This window comes from Bison bison, unplaced genomic scaffold, assembly GCF_000754665.1.
Source record: "Bison bison bison isolate TAMUID 2011002044 unplaced genomic scaffold, Bison_UMD1.0 scf7180017864037, whole genome shotgun sequence".
Taxonomy (NCBI): domain Eukaryota; kingdom Metazoa; phylum Chordata; class Mammalia; order Artiodactyla; family Bovidae; genus Bison; species Bison bison.
This window is the reverse complement of record NW_011494609.1, coordinates 2,781,950-2,797,263: the sequence shown is the minus strand read 5'-3', so window position 1 is coordinate 2,797,263 and position 15,314 is coordinate 2,781,950. Positions and strand designations below refer to the sequence as shown.

General features: G+C 41.8%; 1 protein-coding gene across 1 annotated transcript in view; it reads left to right on the top strand.

The window, feature by feature from the left end:
• The window catches only part of MORC3 (MORC family CW-type zinc finger 3), a 42,458-nt gene that overhangs the window by 442 nt on the left and 26,702 nt on the right, over nucleotides 1-15,314 (top strand). Inside the window, exons 2-3 of the mRNA XM_010834843.1 lie at nucleotides 12,395-12,467; nucleotides 15,009-15,141. Coding sequence (XP_010833145.1) covers nucleotides 12,395-12,467; nucleotides 15,009-15,141 — 206 coding nt within the window. The remainder of the gene's footprint in view (nucleotides 1-12,394; nucleotides 12,468-15,008; nucleotides 15,142-15,314) is intronic.

The window sequence follows — 15,314 nt, the reverse complement described above, 5'->3', positions numbered from 1 at the left end:
GGGCCCCCGGAGCGTCCCGGACTGCGGGGGGAGTGGCCGTCGGCGGCCAGAAATGCCCCGCGGCCTTGACGTCCTGGCGGCTGGCCCCGGGGTGCTGCGAGCTGGGACTCGTCTTCCTCATTCATTTCAATTCCTGCCGCCTTCCCTCCTGCTTCCCTGGGTGGCTGAGACGGTCGGAGCGTCCGCTCGCAATGCAGGAGGCCCGGGTTCGATCCCTGGGTGGGAAGATTCCCCTGGAGAAAGGGAATGGCAACCCAGTCCAGTACTCTCGCCTGGGAAATCCCATGGACGGAGGAGCCTCGTAGGCTGTACAGCCCACGGGGTCGCCAAGAGTCGGACACGACTGAGCGACTTCACTTTTCCCTCCACTTCATCCATCGGGAATCCAGATCGCTCCTAGGTGGTCACCGAGCTCTCCCGGTTTGCCCCGTCTCGTCTCCTGGCGGTGTCTCGTTCCGGAGCTTCTCGGCCTCTTGGAAATCCTTGAGCGTGTTTTATACCTGTGCGTTTTTGTTTTTTTTTTTTTTTTCCGGGGGGGGCAGCCACACAATAAATGAAATTTTCTCTGCCTCAAGAGTGTGGCAGAGAACCCCTACCCGATTCTCCTGAAAAAGTTGGCCTTGTTATGCAAAAATATACCTCTTCTCATCAGGGTGTTTGCTCAGGCCAGAGAATGGCTGTGCCAGTCTCATTATTCGAATGGTAATAGCATTGCTTTAAAATGGTATTTTTGCCTTTTGACTTCCATTTGGCGAGATTCCTAACAGACCCCTGCTGTCTTCTGACTTTTAACATTTTTTCCTGATGAGTGTGAAATTTTGCTTTACGTTTGACTGAGAAGCTGAAAGTTTGTCACACTTCATTCACCCTTTTGATTTTGGGTTAAAAGAAACCTTCGTATAAAGAAAAAAAAAAAACAGCCCTGCATATTCCTTGCCCATTTTTCTATTTTCTGTTTCTTTTGAGGGGAACTTTTAAATTGGTTTATGAGTATTCTTTACATATCTTTAATAAAGGCTCCTTGGTTCCTAAGTGGTTTATTGAATGAGCTTGTATTTAGTAGATGGAATACAGAGAGCAATTTTATTCTTTCTTACCGCTGGCCTTAGACATTGTTGCTAATTCACCGGAGTGAATCTGGGCATATCCTGTTGCTTTCCAGTTAGCCTCAGGTACTGTTTAATCTGGGCTTCCCTGGTGGCTCAGACAGTAAAGAGTCTGTCTGCAGTGTGGGAGACCCGGGTTCTATCCCTGGGTCTGGAGGATCCCCTGGAGAAGGAAATGGCAACCCACTCCAGTATTCTGAAGTGACTTAGCAGCAGCCAGTATTCTTGCCTGGAAAATCGCATGGACGGAGGAGCCTGGCAGGCTACAGTCCATGGGGTGACAAAGAGTCGGACACGACTGAGAGACTTTACCTGCACTTTCACTGTTTAATCACCCGGCTTCCCCCGTGGCTCAGATGGTAAAGAATCCACCTGCAATGCTGGAGACCTGGGTTCGATCCCTGGGCTGGGAAGAGCCCCTGGAGGAGGGCTTGGCAACCCACTCCAGTTATTCTTGCCTGGAGAATCCCCTTGGATAAGGTAGCCTGAGGGCTATGGTCTATAGGATCGCAAAGAGCCGGACACGACTGAGCGACTAACCACTTTAGCATTGTTAAATTACGAAGCCCGCTCCTTCCCTCAGATTGGGCCAAATTTTGGTCCAGAAAACTGGTGAGGAAAAGTGAACTGGGTTGTTTTTGTTTTTGTTTTCTTTCCCTTGCTGTTTCTGTACTTTGATTCTCTTCCCCACTCCCCAGCCCCTCCCAAGTTGCTGTCTCTGTCTCTTCAGGATTGAGAAGACAAAGAGAGCAAAGATAAGGGTCAGTACCATCTTGAGAGACTGGCACTGCGGTTAGCTGGTTCTCTGGGTGCAGCAGCTGCCCATGTGCTACATCTTTGTTTTGTGGCAAATACGGACTGTTTTGAAGCTCACTGTTGGAAATCTATCTGCAGCTTGTGGACTGTATTCCAAGTGGTCTGTTGCTTTAGGACAGGAGTTGGCAAACTGCAGTTTATGGGCCAAATCCAGCCTGCCACCTGTTTCTGTATGGCTACAAGATCCTTAAATGGTTGGGGGAAAAAAAGATCAAAGAATAATGTTTCGTAACATGAAAATTATGTGAAATAGATATTTCCGTTCCCATAAATAGTTTCATTTTTGAAGGTTTGATCATCCCTTTGGTATAGCTCTCAGATGTTGTTTATGGATTTGTCAAAAATCATAGAACATAAAGTGACACCCATAATGTGTGCAAATTTAAAAAAATCATTAGGTCTGTAAATTCTGAAATGGAATGCAGAGTGACAGAAACTTAAAGTTTTGCTTTTTGCCTCCATGATTCTAAGTAAATGCTGATACCATTTTGTTGTTTTCCAGAAATCCTGCTATAGATTTAAGTGACACATACGCACACTCTTCAGTTCACTTTTTCTTTTGGTTGAATTACCATATGATTTATTATCACTCTTAGCATTATTCAGAAATGAGCCAGCCAAAACTGTGATTGCTTTTTCTTTGCTGTATAGCTTTGTGTTTTCCTTGAAGTTAGTAATTGATTTGTATTTGTTTGCTTAGTTTTTCTCTGTACTGATTACTCTTTCATCCAAACTTTCAGACAACTGGAAAATTTTTTCCAGATGTGTTCAAGCACACCCAAATTTTGTCATTTTTGCTGGCTCAGTTGTGAATTGGGGACTTCCCTTTATCATTTTTATGGACATCTCCTTCCCCTTTTCTTTGTTTCTCCTTCCTATCACATATTCCTCTTCTGGGGTTTACTCTTGGCCGCCACCAATAGCTTAGTGACTGAGAGCATGGGTTCTGGAGCCCACGTGCCTGGGTTCAAAGTCTGACAGATAACTGGATGTGTGACCTGAAGAGAGAATAATCATCTTACCACCTAAAAGGGCTGCTTTAAAAACTGAGCCAATACACATAAAAGTCTTATAACAGTCCTCTGATTGCCATAAATACTCAGTAAATATTTGCTGTCTTTGTTACTGTTAACAGTGAAGCCTGTCCGTTTTTCCAAAAACAGATGTAGCTTCTTGAGAACAGAGTACATGGGAAGAACATTTATGTGTCTTTTCTTGGAAATACGTTTATGCTACCCTTGCTCTTTCTTTACATATAATCTGGCTGGGCTTGAAATTCTAGATTAGAAGTGATTTCTTGTCAGAATTTTCAAGGCATGCTTTATTGTTTAATAGAGTCCTATGCATTATACTGGGCTTCCCCTGGTGACTGAGATGGTAAAGAATCCACCTGCAATGAGGGAGACCTGGGTTCCATCCCTGGGCTGGGGAGATCCCCTGGAAAAGGGCGTGGCTACCCACTCCAGATTCTTGCCTGGAGAATCCCCATGGACAGAGGAGCTGGCTGGGCTACAGTCCATGGGGTCTCAAGGAGTCAGACACAACTGCGTGACTAAGCACGCCTGCAATACATTGTTCTAGTACTTAGGCTATAAACCTGTAATAATATCAGGGAAATTTTCTCAGATTTTTGACAGCAATTTCCTGTCTGTTTTTCTGTTTTTGTTCATTTTGTTTTCTCACTGCTTTTTCTTTTCTTTTGGGGAGATTTTCTCCATTTGATTTCCTACCTTATACCATGTATATTAGAAACATTGTCTTATTCTCCAAATATCTTTAAAAACGTTTTCTCCATTTGATCTACCTTTTACCATGAATTTAATTATTAGAAACATTGTCTTGTTCTCCGAATATCTTTAAAAACATTTTCTCCATTTGATCTCCTACCTTTTACCATGAATTTAATTATTAGAAACATTGTCTTATTCTCCGAATATCTTTAAAAAACTCAACAAAATATTTATTCTTGTCACTGGCTGTATTATTCATAGTATTTTTGAAGTTTTCTTTTGTTCACTGCATTGCCTCTGTCTTCTTTATGTTCTTTTTACTGTGTGTTGTTTTTTATTCTAATTTTAACATTCTCAAGTGTGCTTATGTTTCCAGATGAGACACTAAAAGCTGGATGTTCATACCTGAATAGAGCTTGTCGTTTGGTGGGTTTCAGTATTGGGTGATCAGGTAGGAAGAGCCAGCTTGTCGTTGGAGTACTCTGTGTCAGAGTCTGTTGATCCTAGATAATAAAAATGTTAGACCAGAAAATAAGGATGTTTCGAATAACTTTTGGAGAAGGCAGTGGCACCCCACTCCAATACTCTTGCCTGGAAAATCTCATGGACAGAGGAGCCTGGTAGGCTGCAGTCCATGGGGTCACTAAGAGTCAGACATGACTGAGCGACTTCACTTTAACTTTTCACATTCATGCATTGGAGAAGGAAATGGCAACCCACTCCAGCGTACTTGCCTGGAGAATCCCAGGGATGGTGGAGCCTGGTGGGCTGCCGTCTGGTCTGTGGGGTTGCACAGAGTCAGACACGACTGAAGCGACTTAGCAGCAGCAGCAGCAGCAGAATAACTTTGGGGCTTCCCTGGTGGCTCAGTGATAATGAATCCACCTACCAATGCAGGAGTTCAATAGGACAACGGGGGCGGGGAAAAAAGCAGTCAAAAAGCAAGGAATTATCATTCCCCAAATCTGTCTTCCCATGTGGCTTAGGAGATTCAGGTTCTATCCCTGGGTCAGGAAGATCCCAGCAGAAGGAAATGGCAACCCACTCCAGTATTCTTGCCTGGAAAATTCCATGGACACAGGAGCCTGGTGGGCTACGGTCCATGGTATTGCAGAGATTCGGATATGACTGAGCAATTGTGCACCAGTGCAGGAGACCTGGGTTTGATCCCTGGGTCAGGAAGATCCCATGGAGAAGGAAATGGCAACCTACTTCAGTAGTCTTGCATGGAAAATTCCATGGACCCAGGACCCTGGCAGGCTACAGTCTGCAGGGTTGCAAAAATGTCGGACACGACTTAGCGACTAAACAACAATAAAATAACTTTTAAAATAATTTTTTTTTAAGTGAGGGGGGAAAATGCTGTTCAGAGTAGCATGGTACAATTGTAAAAGAGCCAAATAAAAATTTTAGAAATCATTCCTTTTTCCCAGAGGGGAATTCTGCATCTGGTCTCCAGCCATGGCATAGATAATCCTGGCTGCTGGCTCTTCTGGTAGCTCAGCAGGGGACAGGAGATGGGAGTGTCACGTTGTTCAGTTTGCTCACCTGGTTTTTGTTTATTATTGTGGTAAACTACACATAACATAAAATTTACTGTCCTAGCCATTTTAAGCCTGTAGCTCAGTAGTGTTTTGTACATCCACATTGTTGTACAGCCAGTCTCCAGAACCCTTCATCTTGCAAAACTAAAACTCTGAACCCATGAAAAAATAACTCTTCGTTCCACTTTGCACCAGCTCCTGGCAGCCACCATTTTACCTTCTGTGAATTTGACATCTATGGGTACATCATATAAGTGGAATCATACATCATTTGTCTCTTTATGGTTAACTTATTCCACTCGGCATAACGTCCTCGAGGTTCATGCATGTTGTAGCGTGTGCTAAAGTTTCCTTCCCTTTTAAGGCTGAACAACATTCCGCTGTATATTCAAGTGTGCCACATTTGTTCATTTGTTCATCAGTCGGTATTTGTGTTGCTTTCACTTTGGCTGTTAGGATAATGCTGCTCTGATCACAGGTGTGCAAATATCTCTTCAGGACCCTCCTCTCACTACTTTACACAAAATAAACAAACAGTAAGGACCTACCTACTGTACAGCAGCACAGGGAGCTATATTTAATATCTTATAATAACGTATACTGGAGAAGAATCTGAAAAAGTGTATATGTGTGTGTGTATATATATGTATACATGTAAAATCACTTTGAAATACATATAAGACAGAATCACCTTGCTGTATACCTGAGACTATCACTGCATTGTAAATCAACTGTATTTCAGTTAAGGGGAAAAAGACCCTGCTTTCAGTTCTTTTCAGTTTATACCTAGAAGTCAAATTCCTAGATCATATGGTAAATCTACATTTAATTTTTTGAGGACCTTCCATATTGTTTTCCACACTGGCTTCACCATTTTTGTTGTTCAATCGCTAAGTCGTGTCCGACTCCTTTTGACTCCATAGACTGAAGCATACCAGGTTTCCCTGTCCTTCACTATCTCCCGGAGTTGGTTCACACTCATGTCCACTGAGTTGGTAATGCCATCCAACCATCTAAACTTTCTGTCGTCCCCTTCTCCTGCCCTCAATCTTTCCTGGCATCAGGGTCTTTTCCAGTGAGTCGGCTTTGTGCATCAGGTGGCCAGAGTATTGGAGTTTCAGCTTCAGTCGTTCCAGTGAATATTCAGGGTTGATTTTCTTTAGGATTGACTGGTTTGATCTCCTTGCTCTCCAAGGGACTCTCAAGAGTCTTCTCAACACCACATTTCAAAAACATCAATTCTTTGGCACTCAGCCTTCTTTTTGGTCCAATTCTCACATCTGTACATGACTACTAGAAAAACTATAGCTTTGACTGTACGGACTTTTGTCAGCAGAGTGATGTCTTTGCTTTTTAATACGCTATCTAGGTTTGTCATAGCTTTTCTTCCAAGGAGCAAGCATCTTTTAATTTCATGGCTGCAGTCACTGCCTGCAGTGATTTTGGAGCCCAAGAAAATAAAGTTTGTCTCTGTTTCCATTGTTTGCCTATCTGCCATGAAGTGATGTGACTACATGCCATGATTTTAGTTTTTTGAATGTTCAGTTCTAAGCCAGCTTTTTTGCTCTCCTCTTTCACCCTCAGCAAGAGGCTCTTTAGTTGTCCTCGCTTTCTGTGTTAGAATGGTATCATCTGCATGTTGGAGGTTGTTGATGTATCTCCTGGCAATCGTGATTCCAGCTTGTGATAAGTTAAATAACCAAGGTGACAATTTTCAGTCTTGACATCCTCTTTTCCCAATAACCAGTCTGTTGTTCTATGTCCAGTTCTAACTGTTGCTTCTTAACCTGCATACAGATTTCTCAGGAGGCAGGTAAGATGGTCTGTCTGATATTCCCATCTCTTTAAGAATTTTCCACAGTTTGTTGTGACCCACACAAAGGCTTTCACATAGTCAATGAAGCAGATGTTTTTCTGGAATTCCTTTGTTTTTCTGTGATCCAGTGGATGTTGGCAATTTGATCTCTGGTTCTTCTGCCTTTTCTAAATCCAGCTTGAGTATCTAGAAGCTCACAGTTCATATACTATTGAAACCTGGATTGGAAAATTTTGGGTATTACTTTGTTAGCTTGTGAGATGAGTGCAATTGTGCAGTAGTTTGAACATTCTTTGGCATTGCCTTTCTTTGGGACTGGAATGAAAACTGACCTTTTCTAGTCCTGTGGTCGGGTGCACAGGAATTCCAGTTGCCTTACAGCCTCTCCAATACTTGTTATTTTCTGTTTTTGTTGTTGTGGGGTTTTTTGTTGTTGTTTTTAATAATGATCATGCCTTTGAGTGTGAGGTGGTATCTCATTGTAGTTTTGATTTTCATTTCCTTAATGATTAGAGATATTGAGCATCTTTGGAGAAATATCTTGAGGCCTTTGCCCATTTTTAAATCTGTTGATTGTCTTCTTGTTATTGAGTTGTGAGAATTCTTTATATATTTTGCATACTACTTGATTTGCTGGGTTTTTTCCCCTGTTCTGTAGGTTGCCTTTTCACTCTGTAGAATGTGTCACTTGATGTAGAGAAGTTTTAAATTTTAGTACAATTCAATTTATTTTTTCTTTTGTTTCTTGTGCTTTTGGTGTCATGTCAAAATCATTGCCAAACCCAATGTCATAAAATGTTTCCTCTGTGTTTTCTTCTAAAGATTCTAGAGTTTCAGCCCTGAAGGTAAGGTCTTTGATTCATTTTGAGTTGATTTTTGTTTATGGTGTAGGGGAAGGGTATGACTTTTTGTACTGTCCAGGGGATTCTTGTGGCAAGAATACTGGAGTGGTTTGCCATTCCCTCCTCCAGTGGACTGTGTTTTGTCAGAACTCTCCTCTGTGACCCGTCTGTTTTGGGTGACCCTCCACAGCATGACTCGTAGCTTCACTGAGTTATGTAAGCCCCTTCGCCACGAGAGGGGTATGATCCATGAAGGGGGTTGAAGGCAAAAGGAGAAGAGGGTGGCAAAGGATGAGATAGTTGGATGGCATCATCGGTACAATGGACATGAACTTGAGCAAACTCTGGGAAATAGTGGAGGATAGGGAATCGGAATCCTGGCGTGCTACAGTCCATTGGGTCACAAAGAGTCAGAGACAACTTAGTGACTGAGCAGCAACAAGGGTACAACTTGATTCTTTTTATGGATATCAAGTTTTCCCAGCACTATTTGTTGCAAAACTGTCTTTTCCTCATGAAATGGTCTTTACACCCTTGTGGAAAGTCATTTGACTATTTATTTCTGAACTGTTGACTGGCTTGCTTTTAATCCACCTGTTTTTGGTTTTCTCTGAGTCCATGGCCATCAGTTTCTCCAGAGAACAGACCTCTTGTCTTTTCATGGTTTGCTGAGTGTAGTTGAAGGACTTGCTCAGGGTAAAAGGATCTGGGAATCTTTCTTCTTTAAATACTTTCAGCCTTTCCCATTTTTCATATGACATCTAGTATCTTTGACTTCAAAGGAGCAAAAGTCTTATTTCCTAAATCTTCCTGGGATTGCCAAGGTTTCTGACCTACTTGTTGGTTTTCCCGTCTCCTGCAGGCTTTGGGTTTAGCTCTTTCCAGGATATTGAAGTAGTTGTCACTGCTCTGTACTCTCCAGTTTCCAAGCTGCTATTTTGTCTACTGTTGTCAATCACTGCTTTGGTTCTTTTTGTTCTCCTGTGTTTATGCACCCCCACTCCCTTTCCTTCGTTAGGTAGCAGCTCCAAGAGGGAGCCGAGGTAAACACTGTCTGTGTGTTCAGGCGTCCACATTTAAAGTCTTATATTTAAAGGATTTTTAAAATTTGGGACCGTTTGTTGATTCTAAAAATTCTGTTCATTCTTTAAAATATATGGTCTTCATTGCATCTCCCTTTTTGTGTGTTTTTTGGAGGGGAGTCTTACTTTTTAAAGGTCTAGCTATTTCAAGGGATTCTTATTTTATACGGCTTCCCTGGTGGCTCAGTGGTAAAGAATCTGCCTGCAATGCAGGAGACCCAGGTTCGATCCCTGGGTTGGAAAGATCCCCTGGAGGAGGGCATGGCAACCCACTCCAGTACTCCTGCCTAGAAAATCCCATGGACGGAGGAGCCTGGCGGGCTACAGCCCATGGGGTCTCACAGAGTCGGACACAACTGAAGCGAGCAGCAGCAGCAGTTTGATAGGCTGGTATTTCTTTCTCCCAATGTTGAAGTTGGGGGTGCACTAGGACTACTGTGTCTTGTCTGCAGATGTTTTCTCCTGGCGGATTGTTCCTTAAACGTTATTTTAGACTGTGTACTCAGATATTCCCCAAGTAATGACCCAGAGAATCGTGTGCGGTCTGGTTGAGGCTGTGTCTCCACAGTGGTTCTGCAGGTTAAATGGAAACACTTAACCCAAGTGAAGGCGTGCCTCTTTACAGAACTTTATGGTACACTTTTTTTTTTTTAACCTTGACTGCAGACCGAAACAGACAAGCTTCTCATTGGGCATATTTCCCCTGCCCTCCTTTGTATTGAGGTAGGAGGGGGCAGCTACCTTCAAGTACATGCTTCTCTGCCATATTTCCAATCCACAGTCACCATTAAAATGGAAACCTTCATATTCCAGTTAAGCATCCCACTCTAGTCCCTAGGGTATCCCTATTTTCAAATCTTATTTTTGTTTTTAATTTCTTCTTGACTTGAGGCCCTTGAGTATTATCTTTATTTATATGTGAGCTCAGTTGTGCCTTTAAAGGTATGTTCATAGTTCATTCATAGTCGCTCAGTCGTGTCCAACTCTCTGCGACCCCATGGACTGTAGCCTGCCAGGCTCGTCAGTCCATAGAATTTTCCAGGCAAGAGTACTGGAATGGGTTGCCATTTCCTACTCCAGGAGAATCTTCCTGACCCAGGGATTGAACCCATGTCTCTTGCATCTCCTGCTTTGGCACTGGGATTCTTTACCACTGCTCCACCTGGGACTTTAACGGTATGCTTACCTTAAAAAAAAAAAAAAAAGAACACACACTTATAATGCTTATTATGTCCCAGGTGTTCTTCTGAGTATTTACAAATATTAAGTTATTTAATTCTCCTAACATCTTGGTAAGCTGCTGTTACTATCATCCTCGTTTTCACAGACGATAAAACCTGAGGCACAGAAGGTTCAGTTGCTTACCTGGGATCAGGATCACACATCTAGTTAAAAGATACTCCAGAGGCTGTGTGTGTGCGATCAGGATCATGAGTCTAATTAAAGATATTCCATTGGGCTCTGTGTGTGTGTGATCGGTGTGTATCATCTGTGTGTGTGTGTGTGTGTGTGTGTGTGTGTGTGTTGGCTGTTCTAGGGAGTTATTCTTTCCAGCTAATTGTTTTAGAGATGAGAATTAATAATAGCTATACATAATGCTTGTGTTTAAATACACCAAAAGCCACTGTTTAGCATTCATCATTTTTCACTGATGCCTTCTTTGCTTTGTTCCGCTGGGACTCTTACCCAGGAAACAATGTGTACCAACTTTTGGAGGTGGTGTGTAGAATGAAGTCATTAAATGAAAGTTGACAGTTTGCACACAGTCTGCCAGATATCTAAAATCCAAGTATTACAACAGGGACCTAAATACCCAGTTTCTAACTCCAGACTTCACCCCAGTGTCATTTGTGCCCAGTTGTGTCCGGCTATCTGAACCCTGTGGACTGTAGCATGCTGGGTTTCTCTGTCCATGGAATTTTCTAGGCAATAGTACTGGAATTTTTGCCATTTCCTACTCCAAGGGATCCTCCCAACCTAGGGATCAAACCTGCATCTGCTGCAGAATACCCAATTTCTAACTCCAGACTTCACACCTAACAAATTCATAAAATAGAGAACAAAGACAAACTCTTCTAAGGGTTCTGGTGTCGATTAGTCATTCTTTCCTTTGGTAGCCGACACCCCAAGACCATACCCCATAGTAGGATTTAGAATGGCTGAGGAGTGTTCTTTTATAAATGGAGAAGTGATGGTTGCACAAGAGGAGGGCCTGGGATAGGACTCGGGTGGACTAATTGACAGGAGGTTTCTTGTAGAAGATGAAGGTCTGGAAATTGATTTTCTTTGTAAAAACTCTTTGTTTTAGGAAGTTCTGAAATTCCTTGTACACCGTTATTACATAGATAAATGCTGTAGAAAGTCAGAATTCCATATACTCCAGTTTGCAAACCACTCTTGTACAGAATACCTTTTCTCACATGTGTACTTCAACCTGATGGTAAACATGCTTGAGGATTGTCTAAAATCGAGGGTGGACAGAGGAAAAGCAGAGCTTTTTCTGACACCTTGTGGCAGCAGCTGAACACTACAAATGTTTGGTTATAGTCATATCTCTAGGCTCTTCACATGAAACACTTAAATTGCCTCTTTTTTCTTCCTTAAATATGAGATAATCTGTTCAAAATGAACACAGAAAAGTCCTCATTTCATGAAAATTCTCTGCATATTGAAATATCCAAGCCTCAGCCTTTTTAAACCATTTGTGCATTTTTACACATTTGATATCTACATTAGTCAGGATTAAGAGAGTGCCCTGTATGATTAACATACTCTTCCATACTTTATTACGATGAATCAGACAAAATCTCTGGAAGTCAAGGATGTTTGTTGCATTTGAGCTGTTACTTGACATTGTTTGAGGACTTTATAGATATGTTTATTAAGCTTAATGCACAAAAGGTGAAAATATCCCTTTGACAAAGTCTTAGTTTTATCTCATGGTAAATTTGAGGTGGCTCTAGTGGTAAAGAACCCACCTGTCAATGCAGGAGACATTAGAGATGTAGGTTCGATCCCTGGATCTGGAAGATCCCCTGGAGGAGGACATGGCCATCTACTCCAGTATTCTTGCCTGGAGAATCCCATAGACAGACGAGCCTGGAGGGCCCATGGGGTCTCAGAGAGTGGGACACACCTGAGCAACTAATGCTCTCAATTTTGAGGCAGGTCCAGCAGGGTGGGGCACTTTGGAATTGGGCCCTTTCTGATATGACTCTGGATTGGTGGGCCCAAGGAGGCAAGGAGTTTGTCGCCCATCTTAATGAGAAACTGGCTGATTTTCAGCCTCATTTTGCAGGAATCGAATCTGGGTTTTATCTTCCAGGTATCTCCTGGCACAAGCAGTTAAGTCATTTTTGCTTGATCTTGGTGTTAATACTGTGATGGAAGATTATTTTGGCTTCTATTTGCAAAAGTGAGACCTTAATTAATTTACATGAATCATTGATTTGTTTCAGCTTTGCCCGAAGTTTTTACATACAAATTCTACAAGTCACACTTGGCCATTTAGTGCAGTCGCTGAATTAATAGGTAAGTAAATTGATGTTTCATATATAATCTCCTGCTGGCAATTGAAGTTCTAGAAAGCTTTTTATTGAAAAGTAACATGAAGATGTGCTTTTTGAAAAAAACCAAGTGTGTCAGTGATAACATTAGTAAAGGTTACCTAGCATCACAACCATTCAGACTAGTCTCCGATCGGTCGTTGCCCAGGTTTCCCTGTATACTATTGTTTTAAGTATTTCCCTATACTACTGTCAGAGCAAAGTATTTTAATTTGCAGAGTTCCTGAAGCATTTATGTTGAAAATATTTTTTTGTCTCATCATAAAAGAAATAGGTCTGTTGCCAAAAAATGATAATTATGTTTAAAGTTGGAAATTATTTATAGTACTTTTCTGCTATTAGTAATTAGGAGGTTTTATTTATACATACATATGCATTTGGCTGTGGTGGGTCTTTGTTGCTGCACGTAGGCTTTCTCTAGAGGTGGTGAGCAGGGGCTACTCTTCCTTGCGGTGTGTGGGCTTCTCTCGTTGCAGAGCACAGGCTCTCGGTGCACGGGCCTCAGCAGTTGCAGCTCTCAGGTTCCATCGGCTCGGTAGTTGTGGGCTACTGGCTTAGCTGCTCTGAGGCATGTGGGGGCTTCCTCGACCAGGGATCGAACCAGTGTGCCTTGCGTTGCAAGGCGGATTCTTAACCACTGGACCTCCAGGGAAGTCCTAAAAGTGTTCTAGTGAACATGAGAAAAGAGGCAAGGTCCTGATTGGATTTGCATTATGGTTTTTCTTTGGTAAAATTCATACACATGAACTGTTTGATTTAAATGTGTTTAAGAAACAGATAATAAAGGAAAACTATATTTTTGGGAATTCTTAGATACACTTTAGATTATTTGTCAAGGAAGGGTTCTAAAGTGGATGCACCAAGAATAAGGAAAGAAAGAAAATTTGAGAACCCTTCTTTTCTTTATTCCTGATAGTTCAGTTGGTAAAGAATCCGCCTGCAATGCAGGAGACCCAGGTTTGATTCCTGGGTTGGGAAGATCCTCTGGAGAAGGGATAGGCTACCCATTCCAGTATTCTTGGGCTTCCCTGGTGGCTCAGCTGGTAAACAATCTGCCCGCAATGTGGGAGACCTGGGTTTGATCCCTGGGTTGGGAAAATCCCCTGGAGGAGGGAAAGCCTACCCACTCCAGTATTCTGGCCTGGAGAATTCCATGGATTATAATAGGCCCTGGGTCACAAAGAGTCGGACATGACTGAGTGGCTTTCACTTCCTTCTTTTCTTTGGTGTAGTTAGATTTTCCAAAGTCCCTAACATGTTCTGTTGAGATGTAAACTCTGAAGTGTAAATGAGATAACATTGCAGCTATTCATGGTCACTCTTTTTCCTTTTTTATGGCAACCCAGAGGAACTACTCAGCTGGGATTGTTCATTCGTACATAGTACTTATCTAGTTTTGGGATAGGACAACTGAAAGCCGTTATGCTCTTTGTGGTGTATCACATTTTAAGTGTGTGTTTTTTTTTAATGATGCTGAAGTGGTTGATGAAAAAGATTTATTTTGTTTTAATTGAAGGCTTACAAGAGTTTGAGAGCCACTTTTTATATTATAGTAAAGTCTTCAAAATATACCTCAAAAGTATTTTTAGTTAGTTAGAAATATTCAGATAGATTTTAGATAGTTTATAAGTTGATTTTATTACTGCTACTGTTGAAATTTTTTTCCTTTTTCTTTGCTGTATTCCTTAATACTTAATAACTGTTCTGAGAGAAACAAGTATGCTAGACAAGGATGTTAAATGATGAGGTGTACAGAGATGGCTTCCCTGGTGGCTCAGATGGTAAAGAACCCGCCTGGAATTCTGGAGACCCGGCTTTGAGCTCTGGGTTGGGAAAATTCCCTGGAGAAAGGAATGGCTACCAACTCCAGTATTCTTGCCTGGAGAACTCCATGTACAAAGGAGCCTGGTGGGCTACAGTTCATGGTGTTGCAGAGTAGATACCACTATGCGACTGTGACTTTCACGAAGATGATAAAAATGTACCTGTCGTCAGAAGCTTATGTTAGATTAAAAAGGGCTAAAATTTGAAGAAATGTGTTGTAGGTAAACATCTGTGTGTACGTTAGCATACTGCTTTCTCATTCATTCAGTAATCCTGTGTGGACCTTCCGTGTCAACTTGAAGTGCTGTTGACACTCAGCTCTCAGTTTTCTTTATGATAGCTAGGCTAGTTCTTTGGGCAGAGACCTTCCTGTCTTGATCATCTCTTCATTGCAGTGATTCTTCTGGCTTTACACTTCTTTAGTGTAGTGGGTTCCCATCTCCATTCTTCATGTAACAAATGGAGGGCTTTAGATAGAGTTAATTCTTTAAGAGTCAGTGAGCAGTATACAGCATGGTACAGGTTAGTTTCATGTCATCAAATCTTAGGAGTTTGGAAACATTTCAGCTTTTAAATTTTCCTTAAAATATATTATTCTGTTGCTGGTTATAAAGGGTTGTTCAAAATGGATTGCTCTTCTTTAAAATCCAAAATCAAAATTTTTCAAACTTTTGTTTCCCAGATAATGCTTATGATCCTGATGTGAATGCTAAACAGATATGGATTGACAAAACAGTAATAAATGACTGTATATGCCTGACATTCACTGATAATGGGAACGGTATGACTTCAGACAAATTACATAAAATGCTAAGGTACGTAAAAGCGTCACACTCCTTAAAATCATTGTTGCTGCCTAGTTGAAGTGTTTCCTGCGCCATACTTACTGCCTGTAGTTCCTGCTTTTTAAACATGAAATGTTGTACCCATAGTGTGCTCTGTTCTCTAAGTCTTCCATCATTTTCTACTGCTGTCACGTTATTGGGCA